Source organism: Larus michahellis, chromosome 7, assembly GCF_964199755.1.
Source record: "Larus michahellis chromosome 7, bLarMic1.1, whole genome shotgun sequence".
Classification (NCBI taxonomy): Eukaryota; Metazoa; Chordata; class Aves; order Charadriiformes; family Laridae; genus Larus; species Larus michahellis.
Genome location: NC_133902.1, coordinates 28,331,621 through 28,356,081, shown reverse-complemented (window position 1 = coordinate 28,356,081; position 24,461 = coordinate 28,331,621). Strand labels below are relative to the sequence as shown.

The following is a 24,461-nucleotide window of genomic DNA, read 5'->3' as shown; positions in this document are numbered from 1 at the left end:
TGCTGCCATTCTTGGAAAGCTTTTTTCACTCCAAAGATTTCCCGCTTGAGTTTGGAATACCCTCAAGACCTCCCACCGCGTGCTGCATTCATTAGCTGTCTAATCTCACTTTCCCACCTCTGTACTCAGGGCACGCTCGGCTGGCCCTCTCTCCCAGACGGCGCCCTGCCTGCACATCCACTGCTCAGCCTACCGCTTCGGTGTTTTTAGAACCCCATACTACTTCATGCATTTTACAGGCCATTTATAAAACACCATGGTAAAAACCAGAGTCCTAAAGCAAAGAAGGAAATCGAGCAAACAATCCCTATTCCAGTAAAACAAGATGATGCTAACCACCCAGCACTAACACACACGGGGCCCAGGACCTACCTGCTCCCCAGGTCTGCTGTGGCTCACGCTAACACAGCTAGAGCTAGCAGGGCATTAGCAAGCAGAACATCGATGCACAGGAAGGTGCTGGATCAGCGCCTCTAATTTATGTTCTGCGATATATCCTGAGAAGGAAAATCACATAAAATAAACAAAAATTATCAAATTACTACTTTTTCCTTTAAAGTTTTATTGATTGTGACGCTGCCAGACTAAAAGATGCAAGAATAACGCAAAAGCACGGAGCCCAAGAGAATGCCGGGGCACATGCCACAGCCCCACAAGCAAGGGCAGTACTCAACTTCAGGCCCGCGGTCAGCCCGGCGGTAGCTACACCATACCGGAAGGAAGGAAAGAAGGAAGGAAGGAGCGGGATTTAGCCTGCGGACTTGAGAGCTGAAGCCTTTCTTCGTTCCCTCTCCATTTTAATCCCCCCTCTCTTACCTCTTACGTGACTTCCGACCCCGTCCCCTCTCTCGGCAGTCACTCTCGGGGCGGCGCTCAGCACTTCCCGGTTTATTCCCGGCCAGCCGAGAGCCGGCGGTGCGCGCCCGAGTGCTGAGTCACGACGCCACACCTCCCCGCGGGGTAGGGCGCGGAACCTTGCGCCCTGCCGGAGCTGGGGGTGAAGGCGCTGCCAGCCGAGGCTGTGCGGGAAGGAGGCGGCATCCCCGATGGCGGGGGCGGAAAGGGGGACAGAGTCGATCGGGGACAAGGGGTTGGGGGCACGTCCTGGAGCGCCACACCACTGCCAGTGGGCGGGCGGGCTCCCACGGAGCGCAGCGGCGCCCCCCGGGGCCGGGCCGAGCGCCGGGAAGCAGCCGCGCTGGGCCGCCCTTCTGGCCGAGCCCGGGCCAGGACCCTCTCAGTACTCGGCCTCGGGGGTTGTGAACCTCCAGCCCGTTCCTCCGGGACGAGGAAATTTCGCTAGATAGTCAGAAAAAAGCAACCGACAACGTTTCCGGGACGAAATACAAGAAGTGACCAGTAACTCTCTTCGCTTTTGTTGTCAAGCCATTTTAAAGGAGGCTTAATCGCAAAAGAGCCCCAAACATTCCTGGCAGGCTCTTTGGCAAATGTTTTTTGGTAGCCAAATGTAACAAGCTGCAGAGATCTACAAGATGAGTCGACCAAGAGTTTCAAGAGTTCATTCCCTGGTCTAGAGTGAGACTGAAACAATCAGTCTGACTGCATGCAAAAATTTTCTTAGAAAACCTGCTTGAAACCCAGCATTTGTAATTTAGTAATAATAGTAATTTAGTGGTAGCAGTTAACAGCACCAATTTTACTGAATCATGATGCTAAACAGCACCAATTCAAATCACATTTCTGATGATGTTTCTACAAAACACTGAAAATACACTCAGAGTAACACAAATTTGAAAATATGGCATGTACAGAAAGTGACAATCCACAAAAACATAATTCCTAAAAGACTTGTAATGTCTTACTGATTCTAATACAGAAACTGAAAAAAAGACATTCTCCAAAACAGCCACAGAAAAGCTGTCAAATAATTCTGTACAGGAGATACAGTTTAAATGGAACATAATCAGATACACAGCAGATCATCCACACAGACAGCAGCGTCTTCTCAGCAACATCATCCTGCATGTCAGAAATGTAAAACTCTAGAAAAACGAATTACCATAAACTGTCACAAAAAGCTTCTCTGGCTCAGGTATCTGTAACAGAAGTCACTGCTAATTCTTATGCAGAGTTGAAAGGGGGAATAAGTCATACAGCATGCTCCATCTACAACTGCTAACACTTGAACTTCCCCTTGAACCTAACTTATTTTCTGGATAATGAGTTGGCAACCGTTGTAAGGCATAAGTATGTAACAGTACAAAGTAAACTGGATTTATGGCTCAGTCATGTTAATGTAGGTGGCTGAGAGAAATCATGCAAACTAAGTCATGCAAAACACAGAATCTCCTGCCTCATGGGTCTCTGAGCTACTGAAAGACATCATCTATAATTCTGCCAATTCTCTTTTCCCTCTTCCATATATACAGCGCATACAGAAGTACAACAAATGTTTATTTCAGTTATCAGACAGGAAAACTGAAATTCAGTGCCACAGAGCAGTGAGTCTGACAGCCTTGTTCCAAGCGCTGACAATGCACCAGTGGAGCAAGAGTGGTTTGTTTTATCTTGTTCAACAGTGGGTTTTGAAAACTAGATGTTTTGGCAGTCCGTGACCATGACATTTCACCAGCATGTGACTAACATTCTAAACTCATGACGGATCCAGAATTAATTCTTTTCCCTCTTTTCTTTTGGCTACTGAACAGAAGTTTGACATCATTCAACCACTCTACCTGCAATACGTGTACAACTTGATGCAACCTAGGCCCTGCATCCAGTCATTTTCCAGAATCAAATTTTAATGCACAGTACTGCAAGAACAGACAGTTCCTATCACCGGCACAGAGGGACACAAAAGCTATGGGAGAAGGGACAGACAACTTCTGGCATCACAAAATTCCTGTGTGTTAATAAGTACTGACTTCAGTGCTACTTTTCACTATGTAGGGAATCAATCTACCCACATGCCACCCTTGAAAGAGATGTCAAGGCAATAAATACTTGTATGAATTATTACAGAATGAGCATTCCTATGGTTTAAGAATCTACTGAGGGTCAAGACATCAGTGTAGAAAATTAATATCTGACATCCATGAATGTTGCACAATACATGACATGTCCCCACAGCTCTTTGGTCATTAGGGGGCTGTGATCACTTCCAACCCAAGCAGCCAGACACAAAGAGACTTTTTCACTGCAAGGGTAATTTACGGGAGCCTCTACAGTTTTCAAAACAGCATTTCTTTGTCATTTCTTAAGAGAACGGACAAGGACTTTACTTACTGTGTCAGGCACTTAAGGCAAAGAACACGTACACTTCATAACCCCCAAACCAAACCTATCTTGTCACAAAACTATCAGAAACAGAATATATCCTATTGCTAATATTTTAAATAAATAGTTGTATACAGCATAACTCAAAAAAACCCCAGACCAACCAACCCACAAAAACCCACCACCTTGTTAGATCCTGTAAGGATAGCCACTATTATTCTTACTTCCTTTCTCCCACTTCTCTTTGCTTCTTTGTCCTTCCAATACCGATGCTGTCTTTCTCCTCCAAATCTTCTTTTCCCTACTTGTTCTCTTGGTTCTCCCAACCACTCTCCTTGTTCCTGCTTGAAATTTCTGTATTTCTTTCCCTCATCTCTCTGCCTCCTCTTGGTTCCATTCTCCCTGTTTTTGGTTGTCTATAAGGTAGCAGAAGTACTCATCACATGCAAAAGCTAGTAAGTGAAATAGGAAAAAGTGAGTTAATTTGTGAAAGAAATCACATTTATTAACATCACATAGATATATATGATAACTAGGAATTACATCTGATTTCTACAACCACAGAAAACATCCTTATTTCACATCATTTGCTTCATTTACCAGCCACCACAGGAAGTAACTTCTAAGATTCCAAATCTGTCACTTTATAATCCTTCTCTTACCCCATGAAACATAAGCAAGGTAGAGTTTCAAAATTACACTTGTGCTTTATTGTAAAATAGTCAGTTATTAAATATTCAGGGTTAGAAATGAATGCTATTTTTACTACCTATCGCATATAATACAGACCCTTCTGTTGACGGAATGCAGTAAATTCTCTATGGGAGTCTGTGGAATGCATATGAATGTAATTTTAAGACACAAAGTATTTTTAAAGACAGAAGCAAAATTACATTAGTTTAAGAAAAGGACCGGTTCAATAGGCTCTTTCTTAAAAAACAGTAAACTCAAAGGAATTCCTGCCCCCTCTCCCTGCCCTGCTATGATGCATTTATTTCCAAACCTGTAATATCATAAAATTGGATTTAATATTTTTACTTTAATGCTTATAGAGAACTTTTGCAAAATACTATTTTCTATTTTTCCTCTTATGCCTGCGCCTACATAAAATTACAGTAATGCAAATAATGTATCCATAGTTTAACACATATTTTTGGGTTGCGTTTCCCAGTTCAAAGTTATTAAAAAGTTTCCATATACTTTTATTAAAGAGGACACTATAGCTTATGAAGCAGAAAGAGAAAATGAAATAATGAAATAGATACAATATAAATAAATATATTCAAAACTGGATCAAGTTCCTAGGAAGATGTCACAGACAGGCACTGGGGAAGTTCCAGACTGGACTCAGTGACAAATGGGAACTGGAACACACTGACCAGGATCAAAAGGCAGATGAGCTGACGGGATCCTCCTCAAACATCAGACATTGAAGAAAGAAAGAGAGCCACTGAAGAAGAGCCAAAGAAGAGCCAACCTGACCCCTTTGGTCCCTCAGCTTTAATACTGAGGGTGTCAGATGAGATGGAACACCCAATTGGTCAGTTGGGGTCACCTGACCTGTCCAGGTCTCCCCAAAGGTGCAAGCCCTTCACAGGGTCAACAACCCAGTCAGATGACCCTGGCTGCCACAGCAACAAGTAAAAGCAAGAGCCTCTCTCACTGAACAGAAAGTTGGCTCTGCTTCACTCCAAACCAGGACATTTATATATTACACAAAATGGTACATTAATATAAATATATATTTATTTTAATATTAACATTTTATTATGATTAGCAAAACCCTCTTTCCTTTCTGCTTGCATGAAACACATGCTAGAAGGATGTATGGTGTAGCTACAGCAGAAACCAAGCAAGGCACGCCAAGGCCTTGACCTGTTTTCCTTGACAGGAGACTGTATCGGGAGTATTAAAAATTTGCAAGTGGCCTGCTTTAGGAGGGAACAGAATTCCATAAATTCAGTGACAATAAGTTTCAATACAACTCATCCAGGTTATACTGTTGTATAACAAGCACGTTAAGTGAACTCTTCATGTTAGGCGTCTGCTCCCCTGGAGAAAAAATTTCTGTATTTAGGACAATTTTCATCCATGTCTTTTTCAGAAGCACAACTTGAAAAAAATAATAATCAATTAATAAAGACATATAATTTTTCATAAGCAAAAGCAGTGAGTGTGGGGTGTTTCATTTAATCCAGTCTTAAGAGCCAGGGGCTGCCATGTGACACAGTTCAAATATGATAAAGTGTATTTTTACAACTATGGCTGCTGCAATGAGTGTGAATCCTGTTTCAGCTTCCACAAAACATCTGCCAAAATCCCACATTTTTTTAGCTGTGTGGTTAGATTACTGGAAAGCCCTGCCACATGTAGACTTATTTTTGCATCAGTGGAAAACACAGCCCAAGCCATGGCAGACTGTCTCATTTATTAACATATACCCTCGCGTGCTGTGGGCAGTACTGACATCATGAGGTCCTGGGTGAATCACAACGTCTAATGCAGCAGATAGATGGAATCCAAATTATTTAAAAGACCATCTCTCCTTCTGTTTTGCTAGTCTGTGGAGGCACGCAAGCCAGAACTTGTTAATGAAGAACTGGCATTACTGGGTAGGCATTCTTTCCCAACACATTTTCCATTATTAGGATCTGGGGAAAATACCCGGTGAATTTCAGTGTTTTGCACTGGCTTGTATTTGTTTTTAGCATCAACAGAAGAACCTAGATCAGTGCACTGCTAATAGTATGCTGACAAACAACCAATGAAACAATAAAAACACAAACCCCTGTAAAATCCAACAGCTATACAGTTAAAGAGTTCTTTCCACTGTTTACCTGTTGTACTTGGTTTTAAGATCTGTTGCAGTGCTATACGATTGCTGCCATTCTCATGCAAGCTTTCAGAACATTCTGTATTAAAATATAAAGACTAGTGCCTTACCACACCAAAACGCTTCTAAATTCCAGGATTTGGAAGCAATGGGTACTTTAGATGTACATGCAATAACAATGCATAAAGTGGAAATAGGTGTGAAACTGTCTGGGTCATAGTAAGTGTTTCTTGTTAGCCACTTCAGAGGTGTCCTTTCCAACAGCAGTTAAGTGGGAGAAAGAAAAAGTTTCTTCCTCAGTGTGTGCTGGAGCAGAAGTGAGTATTGTTGGCTTGGGTCAGTGGTCTTATTCCATTCATAGACTTTTCTATTTAGTTCCGTATGGATATCTAATATAGAGAGTTTCCTGCAGCAACAAAAGTAAAAAGCTTTCTATTAGAGAATGAAACAAGACACCATTTAAGAATCCACAAGAGAGAAGACAACTTTAGGCTCAGCAAGGAGAAAGTTTCAAATTTCAGTCTTTATTGCAGAGGTTACACCTCTAAAACCCAAGGCTGAATATGCATTTTGTAAACAATCTATTATAACTCAAATCACCATTGTGATATTGGTTATGCTGACATGATGATCTGTGATTTCATTACAAGGTTTTAGGGTCTGTAAAAAGGTACTAAATGTTAACCACACAACTACTTTGAAAAACAGTTGCTAACTCCCTGGCAGATCAATTGTACAAGGAAAACCTTTGTTGTTAAGTTAAATACCCAAACGTATCTGCTCAAATTCCTTTTGATAATCTCTTTAGATAGACTAAAGTTTTCTGATAGTTTATATTCAAGATTACAAATTGGCAATCTAGTGGCTCCCTGAGCGGTAGGTTAATTAGATCTAAAGAAAGGACAAAATTCTTCCCATTCATCTGCCTTGTCCCCACACTTAGGCATTGACTCTTTATATTTGCAAGCAGAGCCCTTCCTAATGATAAAAGGCAATCCTCAATTTGGCAGAAGCCTGTGTGTGCCTCGTAACCTCAGAGAAGGAAGGTTTCCAATCCTGTCTAAAACACTGACATACGTTACCCAGCACAGATTCTTCCTTTCTCACTCTGCAAGACCCATTGCCATAAACCACTTTCATTTTATGGTCCAGAATCAGAAACTTCGCTCTTACTTTAGACTACCTTCCTGTGCCATTGTTCCAACATCAGGTACACTTATCTTTTAACATATGACACAGCATGAAGACACTTTTCAGGACAGACGGGATGAAACTTAAGGTTTCTCATTCTCTAGGACAGCAAGCTGTCATAGGAAAAGGGTTCTTTTTTCCTCTTTGTTTTATTTACCTTTTATGAGGATTGCGGAGTAGCTCAGCCAGACAGCGCAGATAATATGAGGATGATCTTGGAGATTTTTCTAGCGTAGACACATCCACCTTGCACTGACTCCAAAAGATGTCTGCTACTTGGGGGATAGTGACTTTGCAAGGGATTTTTGCGTTAGCAATGATTTTCTCATCATTACCATCTACTTCCAACAGACTAGTACATTCTTGCTCATTTTCTGGCACGATGTAGCTCTGAATAAAAAAAAGCTTCGGTTTTCCTAGGAGTTCAGGACATGAGTCTGCTGTAAAGTATTTCTTTATTTGTTCCAAAGGGAATCCAGAAAAGGTATGGTCTGTACAGAAGATGCTCTGAGGACTTCCACGGCTGACCAATATGCAGATGAAGCTGTCACAATTTCTGTGCTTCTGCAACCTTGCAACTTCAAGCAATGTTTGACTCATGGTATTCATATTTAAATATCTGTGACAAAGAATGTCATAGCCTAAGCCTCTGAAGGTCTCTTCCAACAAATCTGAAAAAAGAGAGATATAATTAAATCACAGCACACCAAGGCTCAATTTCAAATATTCTGAATTACAGCATTTACAGTATTTTGCTACTGGAAATATTTATTTTAAATATTTACAATTAATATTGTGACAAAATGTTTATTAAAAAAATCGGGAGGACTTGATGTTGATCACGGTACATTACATACTTATAGTCCTAGATGCATGCTGTCTTTAATATGAGTTATGTACTTCATGACAGCAAAGACACTACTATTTGACAAGTGATCGTTCCAAACTCCCCAGACACTTTCATGCCTTCATTTAGGACCAGCATCCCTAGTTCCGAGGAGTTAAAATATTGTGCAAGAGAAAACATTAGAGAATGCTTCACACAGAACATTCTTGAAATGGTAAGGAGTGATCTGGATAGCACGGGATGTTTTTCACCTTTTAACTTGTCAAAATTACTATGAATGGTTATTATACACGACATAGAGACTCCCTTTCATCACTCAAAAAGGAACCTATTGCAGTAATTTATACTTCCTATTATATAAAACAGACTTTAAGTGATGAGTTCCAGGCGGAGAATGGACACTGGAGTCTTAACTGTTCCAGAATGGCATTTTAAGGGAGAAAAAAAAGCTGAACAATGAACCCTTTAAAATGTGCTAGAAATTAAAACTGTAGATAGACAAAAATCAAGATTTAACTCTGTTGTATTTGTGTTAACCTGTGCTGCAGTAAAATGTACTATGCTCTGAATAACTACTTTGGATGTTTATTAATATGGGAGTGAAACCAGGTACATGGTGGTTAAAACCACAGGTATTTTTTAAGTGTTCAGAGAACCACAACTACTACTATGACTCATACCTGTAGCATTGTATTTTTAGTATAAACCACATATACATTGCCCAAGCACAGTTTCTGATATGACAGGAAATATCGAGTGCCATGTTTATGTAAAATGCCTTAGAGACACAGGAAGCTAGACTGTTCTTTGACTTCAAAAGTTTAACAATCCCTAATTAGCAGAGGCTATTTCAGAGGTAAGTGGAAGCAACACAGGAGTTACACTACCACACTGTTCTCAAAAAGAACAGAACTTGCAACTTTCCTTAGCAGGGAAGGTACAAACTCTATACTACAGCGAGGTGATAAACTCTACTATGATAAACTATAGTTTCACTCCAGTTCTGTTGGTTTGATTAAATTTTGTAAAATAATTCAGAAACTTTCCAGAGATTTTTTATTTGGAGATAGAAAGGAAAATCCCCTCTATTTTAGGCAATAAAACACGCTCTCAAAATTCAGGTGGAAGATCAGTATTAATACTGTTTAGCTGTCATATACTCGACGAAGCACTTAATCCATTAGAGGGCAGTAGTACATAGGAAAAAAGAGTTACAGCAACGAGAGCGCTTTTCCTATGATTTACTTATTTCACTAGCATGTACACGTACACATGAAGATACAAAACTTGGTGTCACCTTAGACCATACAGACACTCTAAGTGTCACAATTAAAAAAAATTAAACGCAGCAAACTTAGAGCTGATACCTTAGTTTAACACTGAATCAGAAATTATACATGGTAAACTTTGGATACAGCAATTTTGCTTTAAGGCAAGATGAAACACAGCATTACATGCTGCAACCTCAGATAAGAAAACATCTATTTCTTCAACAGTAGTCATCTCCCAAGAAACCTACACCGATTTTTGAGCATTTCCACTCCACATAAAAAATTACCCTTTTCTCCCCTTGATTGTTTACAATGTAAGGATAAAAATTTGCTTCCAAATGGAAAGGCAAAAGCAAAACAAGACTCTATTTACAAAACAGCAAGGTGATTTCAGTTTGAATTTTATCAGCATCTGATGAATTCATATTGTTTACACTGGGCATTTTCAATTGTTGTAATCCTTGATCCTACAATATCTATTATTGGTTCAGCTTCCTTAGATTTAATCTTGGGATAGCTACAGACTCTAATGCATGCCACAGGTACAATTCCTAACGTTCTCCTTGCCCTCTTCTCTTTCTTTGGTATTTTCAGACTTCAGAAGTTGTGTGGCACAACAACTCTACAGAACAGTGAATGTCTTTCTAACAAGCTCCTTTAAGCAATGCCATATGCCCTGTCTCTCCTAGATCTCAGTAGCATAGTAACGTATTTCAGTGAAATGCTGATGATGCACTGGTGACATTAAACATCTGAGACATACAAATGATTTAATTGCTTCTGCATCCAGTGCAGACATGCATGATGACTGAGGCACACTAAGACTTGCTTTGGGTGGTTTTGTCACAACAGCAGCAAAGCCATGATTTGCAGGTGTATCTGACATGCAGATGCTAAACATGTAAACCATTTTTGTCCTTTCCAGTCAACGGACTTCCTCTATCACATTTGCACTTTCTGTTCTTGTACAAGTACTGAAATGACCATATGAGCTCATGAAGTGCACAGGCCTTGAATCTTTTTTTTTTAATTTTGTGCACATCTTTGTATTTAGTAGCAATTACTACGACAAAGGCATCTGCACAATATATTGCCTGTGCAAAAGAACTGTGCTTTCTAAAGAAGCGCAGATCTAAATTTATGTATCTGTGACTATCAACTGACCTAGCTGTTCCTTCCTTCCTTGTTTTCTCCAGTGTACGTGCCTTACCTGCTTTTATACTTACTGTTTCATTTAAAAAACTCGAACCTGGCATACTAAAACATTCTTGTTCAATAAATCAGGTCAGCACAGGCTATTTTCACACCTTATGTTTTCTTTATCTCTCCACACTGAAATTTCTCTACTAATCCTTTTTGCATTTGCTTTTAAGAAACAGAACTCCAAGTAATAAGTAATTATTTTGGTACTGGAACAGACTATCATGCTACCTTCCAGATTAAGGGTGCATAATAATTTTCTTGCATCAACAGGGTCTTTTGTTTTCTAAAGCTACCATGAAAGAGAGAACAGCAGGAAACTAAAGAAGCAGGCAACAGGACAGAGCAGAATGTTTGATCCCAAGAGCCACCACCCCCCAGTTTTTCAGCTGTCTTTGTTTTATTTTCCTCTTGTGTCAAAATCAACGTATTTTTTTGTTTGAGAGTAGAAATGAAGAAGTGCTTTGCATTGAACAATTTCTACACCCAGCAATTGAAACCTTGGGGTTTTTTGGTTTGGTGGTTTTTTTTGGCCAGAACTCATTGATGAACTTAGTAGGACAGACCAAAATCAGATCCCAAGGATGCTTCCCAGTTGCATGTAACTGAGTTAAGTGCCTTCTTTGTCCCCCTTCTTCACACATGGCAGGACTGTGAATCAGTTCTAGTTCCTGTTACCCTAATGGCAAACTAAGTGTCTTATTTTATATTATTTACCTAAAATACTACTGTCAAGCAAACATCAAAATTTTACTTTGTGTCTGTGCTCTGCATCCACTGCTCTTCAACAACTACATCAATAACTCTAAGTTGGTCCATCTGCTGGACCATTAGTTATGAGAAAGAGAAAAGATATGCCCACAAACCCTCTTCTTCCTTTACATCTCCTGGTCTGTTACAGAACTGACTGCAACTACTCTGTTCATTTTTATTTTTAGCTTCACGTGTTCCAATGATTAGAGAGTAGGGGTTTTTTTGCTTATACAAGAATCTAAATTTTTTGATTCTTACAAAGGCAATCAGGAAAAACCCGCATTTTAACCATGTCACCGACTACGTTAAATTCTACATGCAAATTTTTTTTTTTAAAACTAAACCAAGAGGGAAGGAAGAAAAATTCCTTTCCCTATAAAGCTATGGTGATGGTTTCAGTTAAACTGTGCAAGATGTAACAGAAGCCTAAGTGCATTATTAATAAAGGACCACGTGCCTTCAGCTATTCAAAATCTGTGGTGTCCAATATGATTACACTTCAAATCCGCAACAGTTTTGGTTTTGTTAACTGGTGGGAAACACTATCTTTACCATTGCTGCCAATAACCTGCTGTATGACTGTAGTTTAACTATTTTGTTGTTGGACTTTGAACATCCTTTTTCTCCCTCCTAAAATTCAGTCTATCCCCTTGTAAGTTCTTTCATTCAGAGATTCTGCACCAAAATAACCCCAAAAAACCATTGTTTGCAATGGTTAGGACAGTTGACTTTAACCTCAGGCTGGGCCTTCCAACTCTCTACTTTAGAAAATTTCTTATAATTGATAGATTAGCTGACTACAACATTAACCTAGTCTGGCTGGTAAATGTACATCATATTCTTCATACTAAATTGTTCTAATTATCTGAGATTAACAAGATAAGGAATTTGAAATTCCAGAGACTTACCTGTGTCATTGCCAATACAGTCTATTATCAGGCATATTCCTAAAGGCTGACTTTGCATTCTGTATTGATCGTCACACACCTGAGGAATGTGAAGGACAAATACTACGTTAATAAGTCACTCTCTCAACGGACGGACTTGATTCTTTTCTCAAATTCATCTCAGATCTATTCAATTACATTCTCTTGTTTTTCCATAGAGAAGCTAGCAGAAGTCTATCTACTGGGATGTAATATCTCTTATCTACACAACAAAAACAGTAATATTTTTTTCCCCTATTTCTAGTACAGGCTTAATTCTTGTGTCCTTGGTGCAATCTTACTACCATGATCCTTAAACAAAGACTAAGACTGTACCAGAAATAAGAGAGGCAAGTTTGAGACCGAACCTTAACTCTGGACAGACATTCAAATGTAAAAAACCAAAAAAAAAAACCAAACCAACAACAAAAAAGCCAAACCTGTATGGGGTGGAGGGGCTTTTTAAAGACGTGGGCTATGGCAGCAGTGATCCTTTCTATAGTACTTCCAAATTAATTTCCTTAAGTGTAACTGCTTTTGGAGATGTTAGGAGCTGTAAGCTTGCATATTGCCAACACAATAAATGTAGAGAACTTTTGTGTTCTTCCAGTACACGAACAGGCACTGCTCATCAGAACAATACTTACTTCCTTATTTAGTGGAACAACTGCCTTGTTCCTAAATAATCTGTAATGACTCTATCACAATTCCTCTCCCCTTTAAAAAATTATAATCAATTTGCTATAGGTTCTCCCTGGTTCCTGGCCTACAGGACAGCCAGTGAAAATAGCAGTAGTCCAGTCTTGTCATTAATACCCAAAGCATGTCTTCTACCTGGAGAGCAAGGGATGGGGAGAGAATAAAGAACAAAATTTACTGCATGCAAGAAGCCCTGCCATTTCCAATGAAGATCACAAGCGTTCTGACTTCCAAAAGATTTTGATTTAGCCTCCACTAATAAATATGAGTTCTATGTGCACATCATACGTACATGCATTTTGAACATTGCTGCTTCCCTTTTATATTAAAAATATATTCTGCAAAAGCAGTTCATAGAAGCTGTTTATGGCTGAGGAAGATATGGACATACAGATCCTATTTGCATTCAATTAAAGGAAATCTCAAAATGAAACACAAAGAAAACTAAGGTAAATTCCTGCAGAGGTTTTTATTATATTTACATGCATACATATGCACAAGCACATACCTTATGTGACACTGGTCCCGATTCCTGAATGGACACGTGGACTGGTTCTGCTGCAGTTGAAACGTACAGAAGTAACCTCAGTATGTAGGTACCAATGACATTTCTTTGACACCAAATCAGTTATAAAAAGGAATCTATCTAGTTCAGCCAAGTTCTCACTCATCTGGACATCTTAGTTTCTGTGTATGCTACTGAAGTTTAAAAAAAACACACACACAAAATTTTAACTTCTAAAACATTATTTGGATTGCATTCTACATTTCTTACTAGAATAAACAAACAACCAACCTCTCCTACACTGAGATAACTCAGACAAATACTCTTTTAAAAATCACCATATTTGAGAGGTATTTTGGGTTTCCAGAAAGAACACAACACACATGTTAAGAACCTGGTACTCACTAGACAACTTCCTGGCTGGCCTGGCTGAGAGTCCCCTACTGAAATGACACAAAAACTTCCTACTAAAGATTTCACGGACACAGCCGCACTCCATGGGCCTCCAGAGATGGCCAGTCAACCATTTCCATTATTTTATTAATAAACTATTTATTCTGCTAAAACGTTGTGACAGTGGAAGCCCAAAACAATTTCAATACATTTTTAAGATCTGGCAGCACAAGCAAAGCAAATACCAGAGCAAACAATAAGGCAAGGCTGAGTTTTCAGAGGTACCAAATACTCTCTGCTCCTGGTGATATCAACTAAATTAGCCATAAACACAACTATCAAACAACAATCCTTTTGATACAATGAAATGCATCATTTGGTTCTTTCAGATTATCAAAACTCAGATAGAATGCTCTTACCCAGAATAAAACTTTGTCCATTCTGTGGTTTTTCTTTGTTCACATTCTGAATCTAAAATGAAGAAAAGGTGTATTTTCCCTCTCTCCTTCAAGAACTAATAATTATGTGTTCCAAAATATAACACGATAGTATTTTTGTTCCTCAGTAAAAGGATTACATATTTTAGATTCACAACTGTCAACTAATTAGAACTACAAAATAACAAGTAAAAAACCCCTACCAAAACCACAAACAAACAAAAACTCCAAACCCTTCTTCCTCAGAAAAAAATTACCAGCTTGCCACGAACAGCAAAGCTTAAACCTTAAAATACTAAAATAAACAAAAAGCTCTGAAGATGTAAATTTTGTTTCCTATAGAGCATCAGGGAGGAAATTCCACTGAATTAGAAAGGAAATTATAACAATATTATCATAATATGGAAAGTCAATGCAAACTCTTTCCCGTTAGTAGTCCAGCTGTTGTGGCTTTGTTAGAAAAGACAAATTGCATCATGGTGTCTTGTATATAAGCGTTATACATACATATTTACTGAATACGTGACAGAAATAATCTCATCAAATTCATTTAGCAAGCTAAAGACTTTAATTAAGGTCATACTACCACAATATCAGACCTAACCCAAATATAAAGAATACTGCATGCAATAGGATTTGATATCTTGACATACTATCTTTGTTAAAATGAGATTAAAACAAAACACACAAAAAAAATCTGAAAAGGTCTTCTTAAAAAGCCATAACCATCAGCTTCCAAAGTTAAAAAGCTACTTTCTCTGCAAAGTTGAAAAGTATAAAGAAGAAGAATACGTTTTGCAAAGAACAGTCAAAGCAAAACTTTTCACTCCACAGAATAGCAGAAAAAACTTTCAAGGTATAGATTTTATACGCGCAACTAATAAGAAAAAAATCACAGAAACTCTTTAAAGGGGATCTTTCTCAGAAGATTTAAATCAGACGCTAAACCCAGCAAATGAAAGGAATAAGAGAAATAAACCAAGTACTATTTTAGTTACTAGCAATCTCTCATTCATTAGGCTCTGCAAAGATGAATCCCCTTTCAATGTCTGGCAACATTTAGAAATAAAGGTTCTATTTGTTCCATTGCATACTTACCCCTGAATTATAAGGAGGATCAATCAGACTGAGATTAGGGAGAGATGCCTGAAGTGCATTTACATATAGTGGCTGAGAATGAACGGAGGACATTAAAGCTGAAAATTTAACAGAAACACACAGAGAAATACACCATGATATATAAACTGTTTTGAAAGCCTAAATCTGTGTAGCATGCAAATACTGACTTGTAACTCATAATTTTATCTTCAGTAAGAGCACATCTGATCCTTGCTATCAACAGTAAAAAGTGCAAAAATAGCATGTTACCTTCATGTTTGTACTTCTGAATCTTCCTAATCAGGTCTATCCTGTGAATATTTCGAAAACAATTTTCTATCAAATCCAGTTGATTAGGAGCCACCAAATTGAGTTTCTCCAGGTCAATCACAAGAGCTAGAAAACTCTAGAATAGCAACAGAAAACTAAACTGTTATATCAGTTATTTGTTTTCTATTTGTAAGTAACAGAGCAACCCAGAAAACAAGGTGGGGAGGCCATAAAGGTTGTAAATTCAAGAACTAGGGACATTACCTTCTGAAACACTAAGAAAATTATCTGGAAGATACAAGAATTCTTGGTATTATCATAGGAGTAATGAAAACTAGAAGTTATAGTCTGAAAAACAAATCGAAGTTTTTGAGGCAACAGTTTTGCATTTCCTTGTTGCTACAAAGTCAGACACTTGGAATGTCACCTCACATGCCACAAAGCAAGAGTTAACAAAGGCTCTGGAGAATTTGCAGGTCCTCTCTCCTTCTTTGGTTAAAGAGAGAAAAAGAAAAAACCTCAAAGGAAAAAGACAGAAATCTTCAGTTTTCTATGCACAGTGGTCAAGTTGTCTGAACCCCCTTCTCTGCTTTCTCAGAGCATTTAAAACACGTATGCAGAATGCAACCGTACAGAGAAACACATAATTAAAATAATACTGTTCTTTTGTAAGTGAAGCAGAGCACAAACAAAAAGGGACCTTGTAATTCAAGATACATTTCATATGATTATTTGTTTGAGATCCTTTGTATACGAACTTTCAGATCAGTAATACTGAAGATTTTTATGCCTTCTGCCTATGAGGTTCGTGCTAACACCATTCGCTATAGCAAGTCTTCTCTGTTCCCTCTTACTGTTTCTCATGCTTCTTTCCTTGAATTGAAAAACAAAAATGAAACAGAAGCCACCACTCCTTCACTTTCCGACTTCCCCTCCACTCCTGCCTCACTATCCCTTGCAGTACTGCCTCCCCTCCTTTGCTGTCTAGCTAGTTCCATTTTTAACTTTAATCTGCCATTGCTCCAGAGAAGACCAGCAAAAAGACATTACCTTATCTTTTGCCATTTTCATACGAGGTGCATAATCTCTGAGTAGAAAAACAAGAGAATTCACTTCTTCTTTTTCCAGATTCTCATTAAGCTCTACCATTAGTACCCTGAAATAAAGTTGAGACATTTCTAAAGGACTAGCTTTCAGCAAGATCCCACCCCTGCTCAACTACCCAACTTCTCCCGTTTTCCAGTTTTAATGTACCATTCCAAATCAAACAATAGGAAAAAAGCCTACCCTGCTCCAAGATCCAATTACAAAATACCTACTGTTGCTCATCAGCACCTGAGTTACTCAGACTAACTGCATAATATCCACTGCTAGGAAAACCCATGTCTCCTTAATATTTCAACGGAGATGAAGTAAGAGAATGAGACAACAAAACACATCTTTAACTTTTTTACCTAGTAGTTACAGGGGTTTTATTTCAGTGAGAAGTTAACACAGGAAAATGTTCCTTATGAGTACATGTATTATTTTCTGAAGTCTCTCAAAGAAAATAACTGGAGCTTCTTAATTTACGAATCTTAAAACTACAGAGTAAAAAGCAGTAAGAGACAGGTCCGCTCAGAAAAGATATACAACAAGGCTACGTGCCCAAAGCAAACTAGAAAAAAAAGTATCTCTAACTAATGATCTTTCTCTGTAGCCTCATTTCTATCTGCTAATCTAGAATGTACAAACATCACTGGTTTTATTGAGTAACATACATAAACTCCTTAAAGATAGATGCTTCTAATGCCATGACTTGTAAGAAGCTACTAAGGCTTATTTGAGGGACTAAACTTGACATATTCTTTTCACTATAACTCTAGATATGATGCCCTTTTCTGCTTTTCTTTTACATCCAAGTAATAGTTAAAAAAAGAAACAAAAAACCAACCAAACAAAAAATTAAAAATCCACACATATTTTGAACACAACAGAGTAGCCTTGAAATCTGAAATAGATGTATTACCTGTAATCAGGGAGAAGTCTGAGACTCCTGGCAAGGTTAGCTTCCACTGTTGCTTTGTCAGTCTTCAAGATCCTCCTCAGCAAGTCAAACCTCTTAACTCTGCATAACAGCTCAGACAAGCCAAGAAAAGACAATTTCTCCCTCTCATTCAAAGACACCAAAAGGTCTCTAAGGTTGGCATTGGCCAAGTCAGGAGCAAGGTCTCTGCATAGGAAAACCATCATCTCTTCTTCTTCTTTATCTAATTCTTCTTCAATCTGGTGAATAATGACAGCTGGCACTTGGCACCTGGTCATCACTTTGTCGCTGTCCCTTTAAAATTGCCAGCCTACTGTTTTTTAAACAGGAAGCCAACATGATGTGAAGCCTGTGTCTACCACAGCACTTCTCTGGTGTTCATTCTCAGCTAGACGCATTTTTACACAAGCAGTTCTGTGAGAGAGAATTAAAAGATACTAAATCAGTGATCTGCTGCACAAGTCCACAGTTAACTCTCCTATCTGATGTATTTCACTTACAACTATAACACCAATGTAGTCTACACAAATCTCCTGTTCTCAAGGGGTTCTCCCAGCTCTTCATTACAGAACAAGAAGTACTTGGTAGGTTATACTAATCAGAAAAAAAATGGAAGTTCTTTTTAAAGTAAAATTACCTTAACACAAGTCTGTAAATTCCATAGGAAGTGAAACATAAGTCATCAGCTTCCTGATGAGTGATATTTCAAGTGTTTCTCAAAATAAGATTTAAGTTCCACAGCAACTTAAAGCTCTGACCTCTTCCCAGCAACCCTCCACCTCCCTGCTCACCACCAGTTTTCCTCCCCTAAAAGTCTCAAGGCATTCTTCAGGAAGACTTTGGGGAGCTAAGAAGTAGTGTAAGCACACACTGTAGACAAAAGAATTAAGAAACCCCCACATATAAACTCTCTGATATCAGGCATGCACTTTGTCTTAAAACAAGTCAAAATAAAGTAAATATTCACAATATAATACATGATATTTTAAAACATTAATTATCTATAAATTCAGGAATGTGCAGATTTTCTTACTTATTAGCTTCATTTAAAGTGATTCCAATCTCAATGAGTTACTGGGGTTTTAAGGATTCCCCACACAACCCCACCATGCTCAGAAAGATCGAAGAACCATGCAAACAAAAAATTCCAACCTTAAGCATGCAAATTATTTAACTCTGAAGGTACAGATAAGCCATAGACCGCCTTTTTCTTCATGTGACATTCATGTTTCCCCATACTGAAAACTGAAATAAAAATTCAAACCTAGAAAAAACCCCACCCTTGTAATTAGCAAAATAAGTAAGGCGCTATGCTCAATTTCCGCTGCCACCAACTATGGAAATTCTATCAAACCTTCTGTGATCCCCACTGCCTACATGAAGAAAGGTTAAATGAGCAATCTGAAGACAAATCTTAGCCCTTACAAGTTCAGTCACTATACTGCATAATTTTGTTTAAACCGTTCTGCAAAGCAAAAGCCAATTCGACTTCAAAGCCTAATACACTGAAAGATTCTAGCACCTGGATAACATTTTTTAAAAGCATTTTCAGCCTTTTGTTACACATTCTAGAAGTCAAAATAAACAACATCACATATTGTGTCCGTGCGTTAAGGACATAAAGATAAACTCATCTACAAGCACTTTTTTTTTTTCATTCCAATGTTGTTTAAATGAAAAAACAACTCTATATATATCACCTGACTTTCCTCAGAAAGGGAGTAAGAGTTGGATTTGATTAAATCCATGGATTGGGTTCCACTGCCTACTAAAAAAGCATATAAAATTCAAGTTCCTAGGGCAAAGTCTCCTTTACCGACATCTATCCCAGTGAGCCATATTTTCTATGAAGTCAAAGACTGCAGTGGCTTTCTCCTCCAGTGCTGTTGCTGACAGTAACACTAGCAAGTCATCAGTATTTAAAAAAAACCCAAACAAAACCCCCCAGGACTGTTAATCTTGCTGATAGCATGTCTGAATCAGGAGGGAATTATAACACAAGTAGCTGCTATGACCTCAAGGTCCTACCCTGAGAACCAAAATGGAAGCGGGAGATAAGAACAGGCAGCACAGGCAAGCTGTAAAATATTATAAACCCACCACATTAGAAGACCCAAGCATTATTCAGCTTAAGTACTCCTGCATTTCCATACCATAGTGTATATGAGATATAATGTATACGTGACAGAGTCCTCAAAACAGCACTGAGGACACTTTGGCTCATTTTCAGAAGCACAGAGCATTTAACAGCAGCTGACAGTAACAAGGCTGCCGATACCCTGCTTATCCCATCACAGCCTCCTATGTGCATTCTTACACAGACTGTAGTAAATATCTAGAGAAAACGCACCATTATAGTACTCATGCTACAGCACACAACCAGAAAAAAGCAGCACCTATCCTCCCTGATACAGTTCTGTTCTTCAGAACGCAAAAGGGACAGACACAAACAGAGTGTCTTCCCTCATCACACCACACCATTTCGGGCCTTCAGAGAATTAAATGCGCTGTTTGCTCTAAGAAGTGCAACAACATTTAACACTAACGTAAACAGTGCAAACAGCAAAAAAACTCACAAACAGAAATGAAACATCAGTAGAAGCTGCCCTTTTCAAATATTCAGGACCACAGTATTTTTAAGGTAGGAAGCTGAAAAATTTTGTTTCCAACAAAACCAAACTGGGTAGACAAAATATTTGTACTTTTGAACCTACTTAACACATGGACTTACAATGCTATCAGTTGTTCAGCTGGGGCGGAAGGGCAGGTTGGGAAAATTTTCAGGCCTCTGATAAGCAGAGGAACTCCTCATGCACTGGAATGTCTTTTGTACAGTTTTCTATCACAGGAAAAGCATATTTATTGCTAAGTTCTTATTTTCAGTCTAGCCTCAAACATTTGTGAGAATTCTACAGAAAGACAAAGACTGTTTTCATGACATAATGCAGTCAGGAATGGGAAAGCACAAAACACTCTCTCATATGAAAGTATCTCCCAGGTACATACAGCCGGAACTTTTAAAAGAGCTTGAGCAAGTCATATTTATGACTCATGCTAAAGGGAGATACGACGTCAACAACTTTGGACCATTTTCAGAAGGCTCAGATAACCTTTCTTTTAAAGAAACTACTCTAGTTGGTTTTTATCTAATCTTTTAAAACTAGTTAAAAAAAGAGGTGTGCATGTGGTAGGGAGGAATTTCCTACAGTAAAAATTTCAGACATGGAGAATTACTATTTATACGTTATCTTAAAAAAAATCTGCCTTTTAAAAAATACATACGAATTATTTATTTTTGTGAAGTTCCTTTATGTAAGATACATTGCATGCTCATTATAAAAAAAAAGCTGATCAATACTTCCAGTGACAAAACTCTCTTACCTGTATGCAAGTCTGTCCACAACAACATCGGAAGACTGGCATTTGACCATTACCAAATCACTGATTCAGATCCAGCACACATTGGTTTTCATCCAGTATTTTACAACTATGATCCACAGACAAAGTTGATTACATCAGCTAGTTTTCTGTTGGAAAAATACCAACATCACAAATTACTTCTGGGGGCTACTTCCTAATTTTAGTGGAGGAAAAACCAAGAAAAATGACCTAGGATCTTGCATTCTTCTGTATGATTCCACTGGTCCAGTGAGCAAGGAATGATGCTCCAAATAAAAGGGAAAACAACCGGGAATACATTTGTCAATAACATTAATTCCCCTGGGGTTCTGAGTGCGGAGTGAGTAAGAGTAACATGAAGTGTTTAGTATAAAATAAAGCAGTTTATAACTTTGCATCCAAAACCAATGTCACCATATTTTGATAGCAGGAATGTCACACTACTGGGGCAAGCCTGATACACTCCATCTGCATACATCTGAGCCACCTCCGTTTCGCCTCGAGAGGTGAAGGGCGTCATGCTTCACCCTTCCATCTGATATGACCACTTCTGCAAATGTCACAGATACAGTTATCATAGGTGCAATAATTAAAGAAAAAGAGAAAAGCAACCACAATGTAAAACCCAGCAGCCTGGCTTCCAACTTAGATTACCTGGGCCCTGCAACGAGAAGAGTTATTGAATATAAATTCTTTACAAAGAGGAGAGGAAAACCAGCTTATCTTCTCAAGAGGAAAGAAAAAAGTTCAGAGATAAAGCTGCCCCAATAGTCTGTGTGTTCATGTGCATGTGTAACTTGCCAATATCACAGCAAGAAAACACTAAAGAGTTTCCTCTTCAGTTCTTCATGTATTGAGTAAAGATTTCAATGCAAAGTTTATGGAGCAGGAAGATGGTTGAAAAAAGAAACCTAAAGTATTACACATTCTCATTTACATTCCTGATTTATAAGAAATCTGGAATTATTCCAAATAGCTGAAGTCTAACATGATCACCACCAGTGACAAATAAAAGGATACTGCAAGATCACGTCAGTAACATTAGCAGGAGAATGAATCAAAGGGGCAGGCCTACACACGCAACAACAAAAAAATCTCTTTTCCTCCTGTATTCAAAGAATCAGGAAAACCCCTGTCACGCTGAGGGAAAATGACTGATAAGGGGAGAATTTTCTGTAAGTCTGGCTATTTCAGTTCACTGACACCTCAAATTTTCACAGAGCAAGGGGTCTTCTGGGAAATAGTGTCTCTAGAAAGAAAATCAATGATTCTAGTGTGATTCATCTGTCCTCTTGTCCCCAAAAGTGGTCTGAGAGAAAACACATCTCAAGGAGATAACACCAAAGTGCACTTAAATACAAGTTTCTGGGTTTCATTAATTTTCAGACTTTCCCGAACAAAGTCTGAGATCTTAAAGGTGGCGAATTTCTCACATACTGCACAGGAAACCACCTTTGTTACAGGCGTATTTGTCTAAGTCTGCACTGACTTTTGACCTGGGGTATCACACTGTCAACAAGGTTCACAAGAAGAAATTTTTTAAGGTAAACATCTGAGAGTATTAGCAAGCATGTTTACTCCTCAGACCATATATAATTTGCATTCCATACTAAAACAGGCAGAATAACATCTGTATGTTCATTTGCTTCTATGAAGCTAAAAAAATTAATTATACTCCTATTTTTTAACTATTTCACACTGCCCCCAGTCCATACAGAATACAACCAAAATCAGGGACACTTTTTTTTCTTGTTTGTTTTGCCCCCAAGGAGCAGGAAATAACATACTAAAACTTCACACACAAAGACACAGAAGGCTCCAGTGCCTCCCTCCTGGCATTAACAAGTGGAGGCTGGTATGTGTGTACAAGGCTCAAACTCTTTGCTGTTTAATACCATGCATGAAACCCTTGTTCCCATGACTGCAACAAAAATGCTGCACAATATACAAATACCAATGTGATTATGAAAACAATGAGAAGTGTTCCGTATCAATGATAAGTCAACATATCAGGCCTCATATCAATAAGGAAGGCCTTTCATGAGAACTAGAGAACATTTCACACTCCAAATATGCTCTACAACTAGAGTTTATAATTTTTGACAACCTTTGTTTCTTGAACGTTCATCTCCACAACAGCAAAAACAGGATATAAAATCAGTGGGTGTAGTTCTGATTTGGAAAGTTATCTTTGTTTCACAAGATGAGCTAATGTAGAAGCCCCTACGCTAGAGGGAAAGGGTAGGACGCACTATCTGCATTTTGTGCTGGCATTTTTCAAAGTGCTTCAAAGTGAACTCTGTGGAGCATGCTCCACAACTTTCACATTTTCCAATAAAAGAAAAGAGGATTTGGTACGAGATACAGAAGGAAAACAAGGAAATTCTGCACTAATTTTCACATTTCTCATTACTGTATTAGGTTTAAGTAGTTTATTCTCAGCGTAAATTAGTAGAGACCACGCTAATTTCCATTTAGAGATGCACCAGTTTAACACCCCAGTTCTCCTAATAAGAAAACCAAACCAAACCAACCAACCAACCAACCAAAAAAAACCAACAACCAAAACCAACCCTAAAACTGGTTTTACTGTAGGGAGTTTATGCAGATTTCCACGCAACTTTCTAACTACGTCATTTTAAATCACACTGGGAAAACGAAGCGAGAGGAAACTCCGCTCTGCAAGATAAAAAACTGTCAGGCGGATGGGCAGCGTCGGGTTTCGTTTCTCCTCAGGAGCAAGGTGGGGCTCAAGCCCCACTTGCGCCGAGCGCTCCGGCACTCCGCACCCGGCTCAGGCCGCCTCCGCGGGGGAGCGGGCCTAGACAGGCAGGAGGACCCGATCCCAGAGCACGATGTGTTGGGGCGCCTATACTGAAGGCACAGGGCGGGAAGAGAGGTGCGAGAGAAGGGAAGAGGGAAAGGTATAACGCACCCAAACGCGCCAGGGACGTTTCGTCTACAGCAGCGGGGCCAGGTCCGGCATTTGGAGGAGGGAGGAGGAGGAGGCGGCGACACCGGGCCAGCAATAGGCTCCCCCGCACCGGGCGTGGTTTCGAGTTTCGTGTCTCTTTCACATTAGTAAGACACGCAGAGCACTTTTCACTCAGATTCCTTAGAGCTACTGGAGAGACCCGAGGCGCCTCTGCACGTAGATAGCAACGGTGTTCGCGGCAGAGATCTCCCCTCACAGAGGGACGAGGGAACTGGCTTTAGCCCCCTTACTACTATTATACATCTGTCGAGCCACGTTCCCTAACCCTTACGAATTTATCGTGAGTCCGGCCGTTAGGTATTTTGGGGAGAGGCGAGGGACGGATTACGCTTTCGCTTTTGCTTGACAGTCTACCTCAAGAGAGGAAACTCGGAACTGCGC

At 39.1% G+C, this 24,461-nt stretch overlaps 2 protein-coding genes across 7 annotated transcripts in view; both read right to left on the bottom strand.

Moving 5' to 3' along the window:
* CASP10 (caspase 10) overlaps positions 1-6,314 on the bottom strand; it is a 17,300-nt gene extending 10,986 nt beyond the window's left edge. For 3 of the 6 annotated variants that reach the window (XM_074595613.1, XM_074595614.1, XM_074595618.1), the window contains exon 1: positions 373-497. The gene's annotated coding sequence lies outside the window, so the exon portion shown is untranslated. Of the gene's footprint in view, positions 1-372; positions 498-816; positions 1,166-6,180 lie in introns of those variants that run through there. The other 3 variants (XM_074595616.1, XM_074595619.1, XM_074595615.1) reach the window with 3 other exon arrangements.
* On the bottom strand, positions 6,257-24,461 carry CFLAR (CASP8 and FADD like apoptosis regulator). Its single transcript, XM_074595637.1, has 11 exons — positions 24,021-24,461; positions 21,068-21,213; positions 17,669-18,100; positions 16,711-16,816; positions 15,661-15,796; positions 15,391-15,488; positions 14,275-14,326; positions 13,466-13,515; positions 12,241-12,319; positions 7,419-7,932; positions 6,257-6,476 (listed from the first exon to the last, which is right to left on the bottom strand). The coding sequence occupies exons 3-11, from the start codon at positions 17,962-17,964 to the stop codon at positions 6,338-6,340; spliced, it is 1,470 nt and encodes a 489-aa protein (XP_074451738.1). The 5' UTR covers positions 17,965-18,100; positions 21,068-21,213; positions 24,021-24,461; the 3' UTR covers positions 6,257-6,337.

Excerpts from the sequence above, each read along its gene's own strand:
- CFLAR (XM_074595637.1), bottom strand. The coding sequence starts at position 17,964 with ATGACCAGGTGCCAAGTGCCAGCTGTCATTATTCACCAGATTGAAGAA. Across the intron at positions 16,817-17,668 it reads AGACTTCTCCCTGATTACAG|GGTACTAATGGTAGAGCTTA; the intron begins GTAATACATCTA and ends ACTTTATTTCAG. Across the intron at positions 15,797-16,710 it reads TGAAAATGGCAAAAGATAAG|AGTTTTCTAGCTCTTGTGAT; the intron begins GTAATGTCTTTT and ends TTGCTATTCTAG.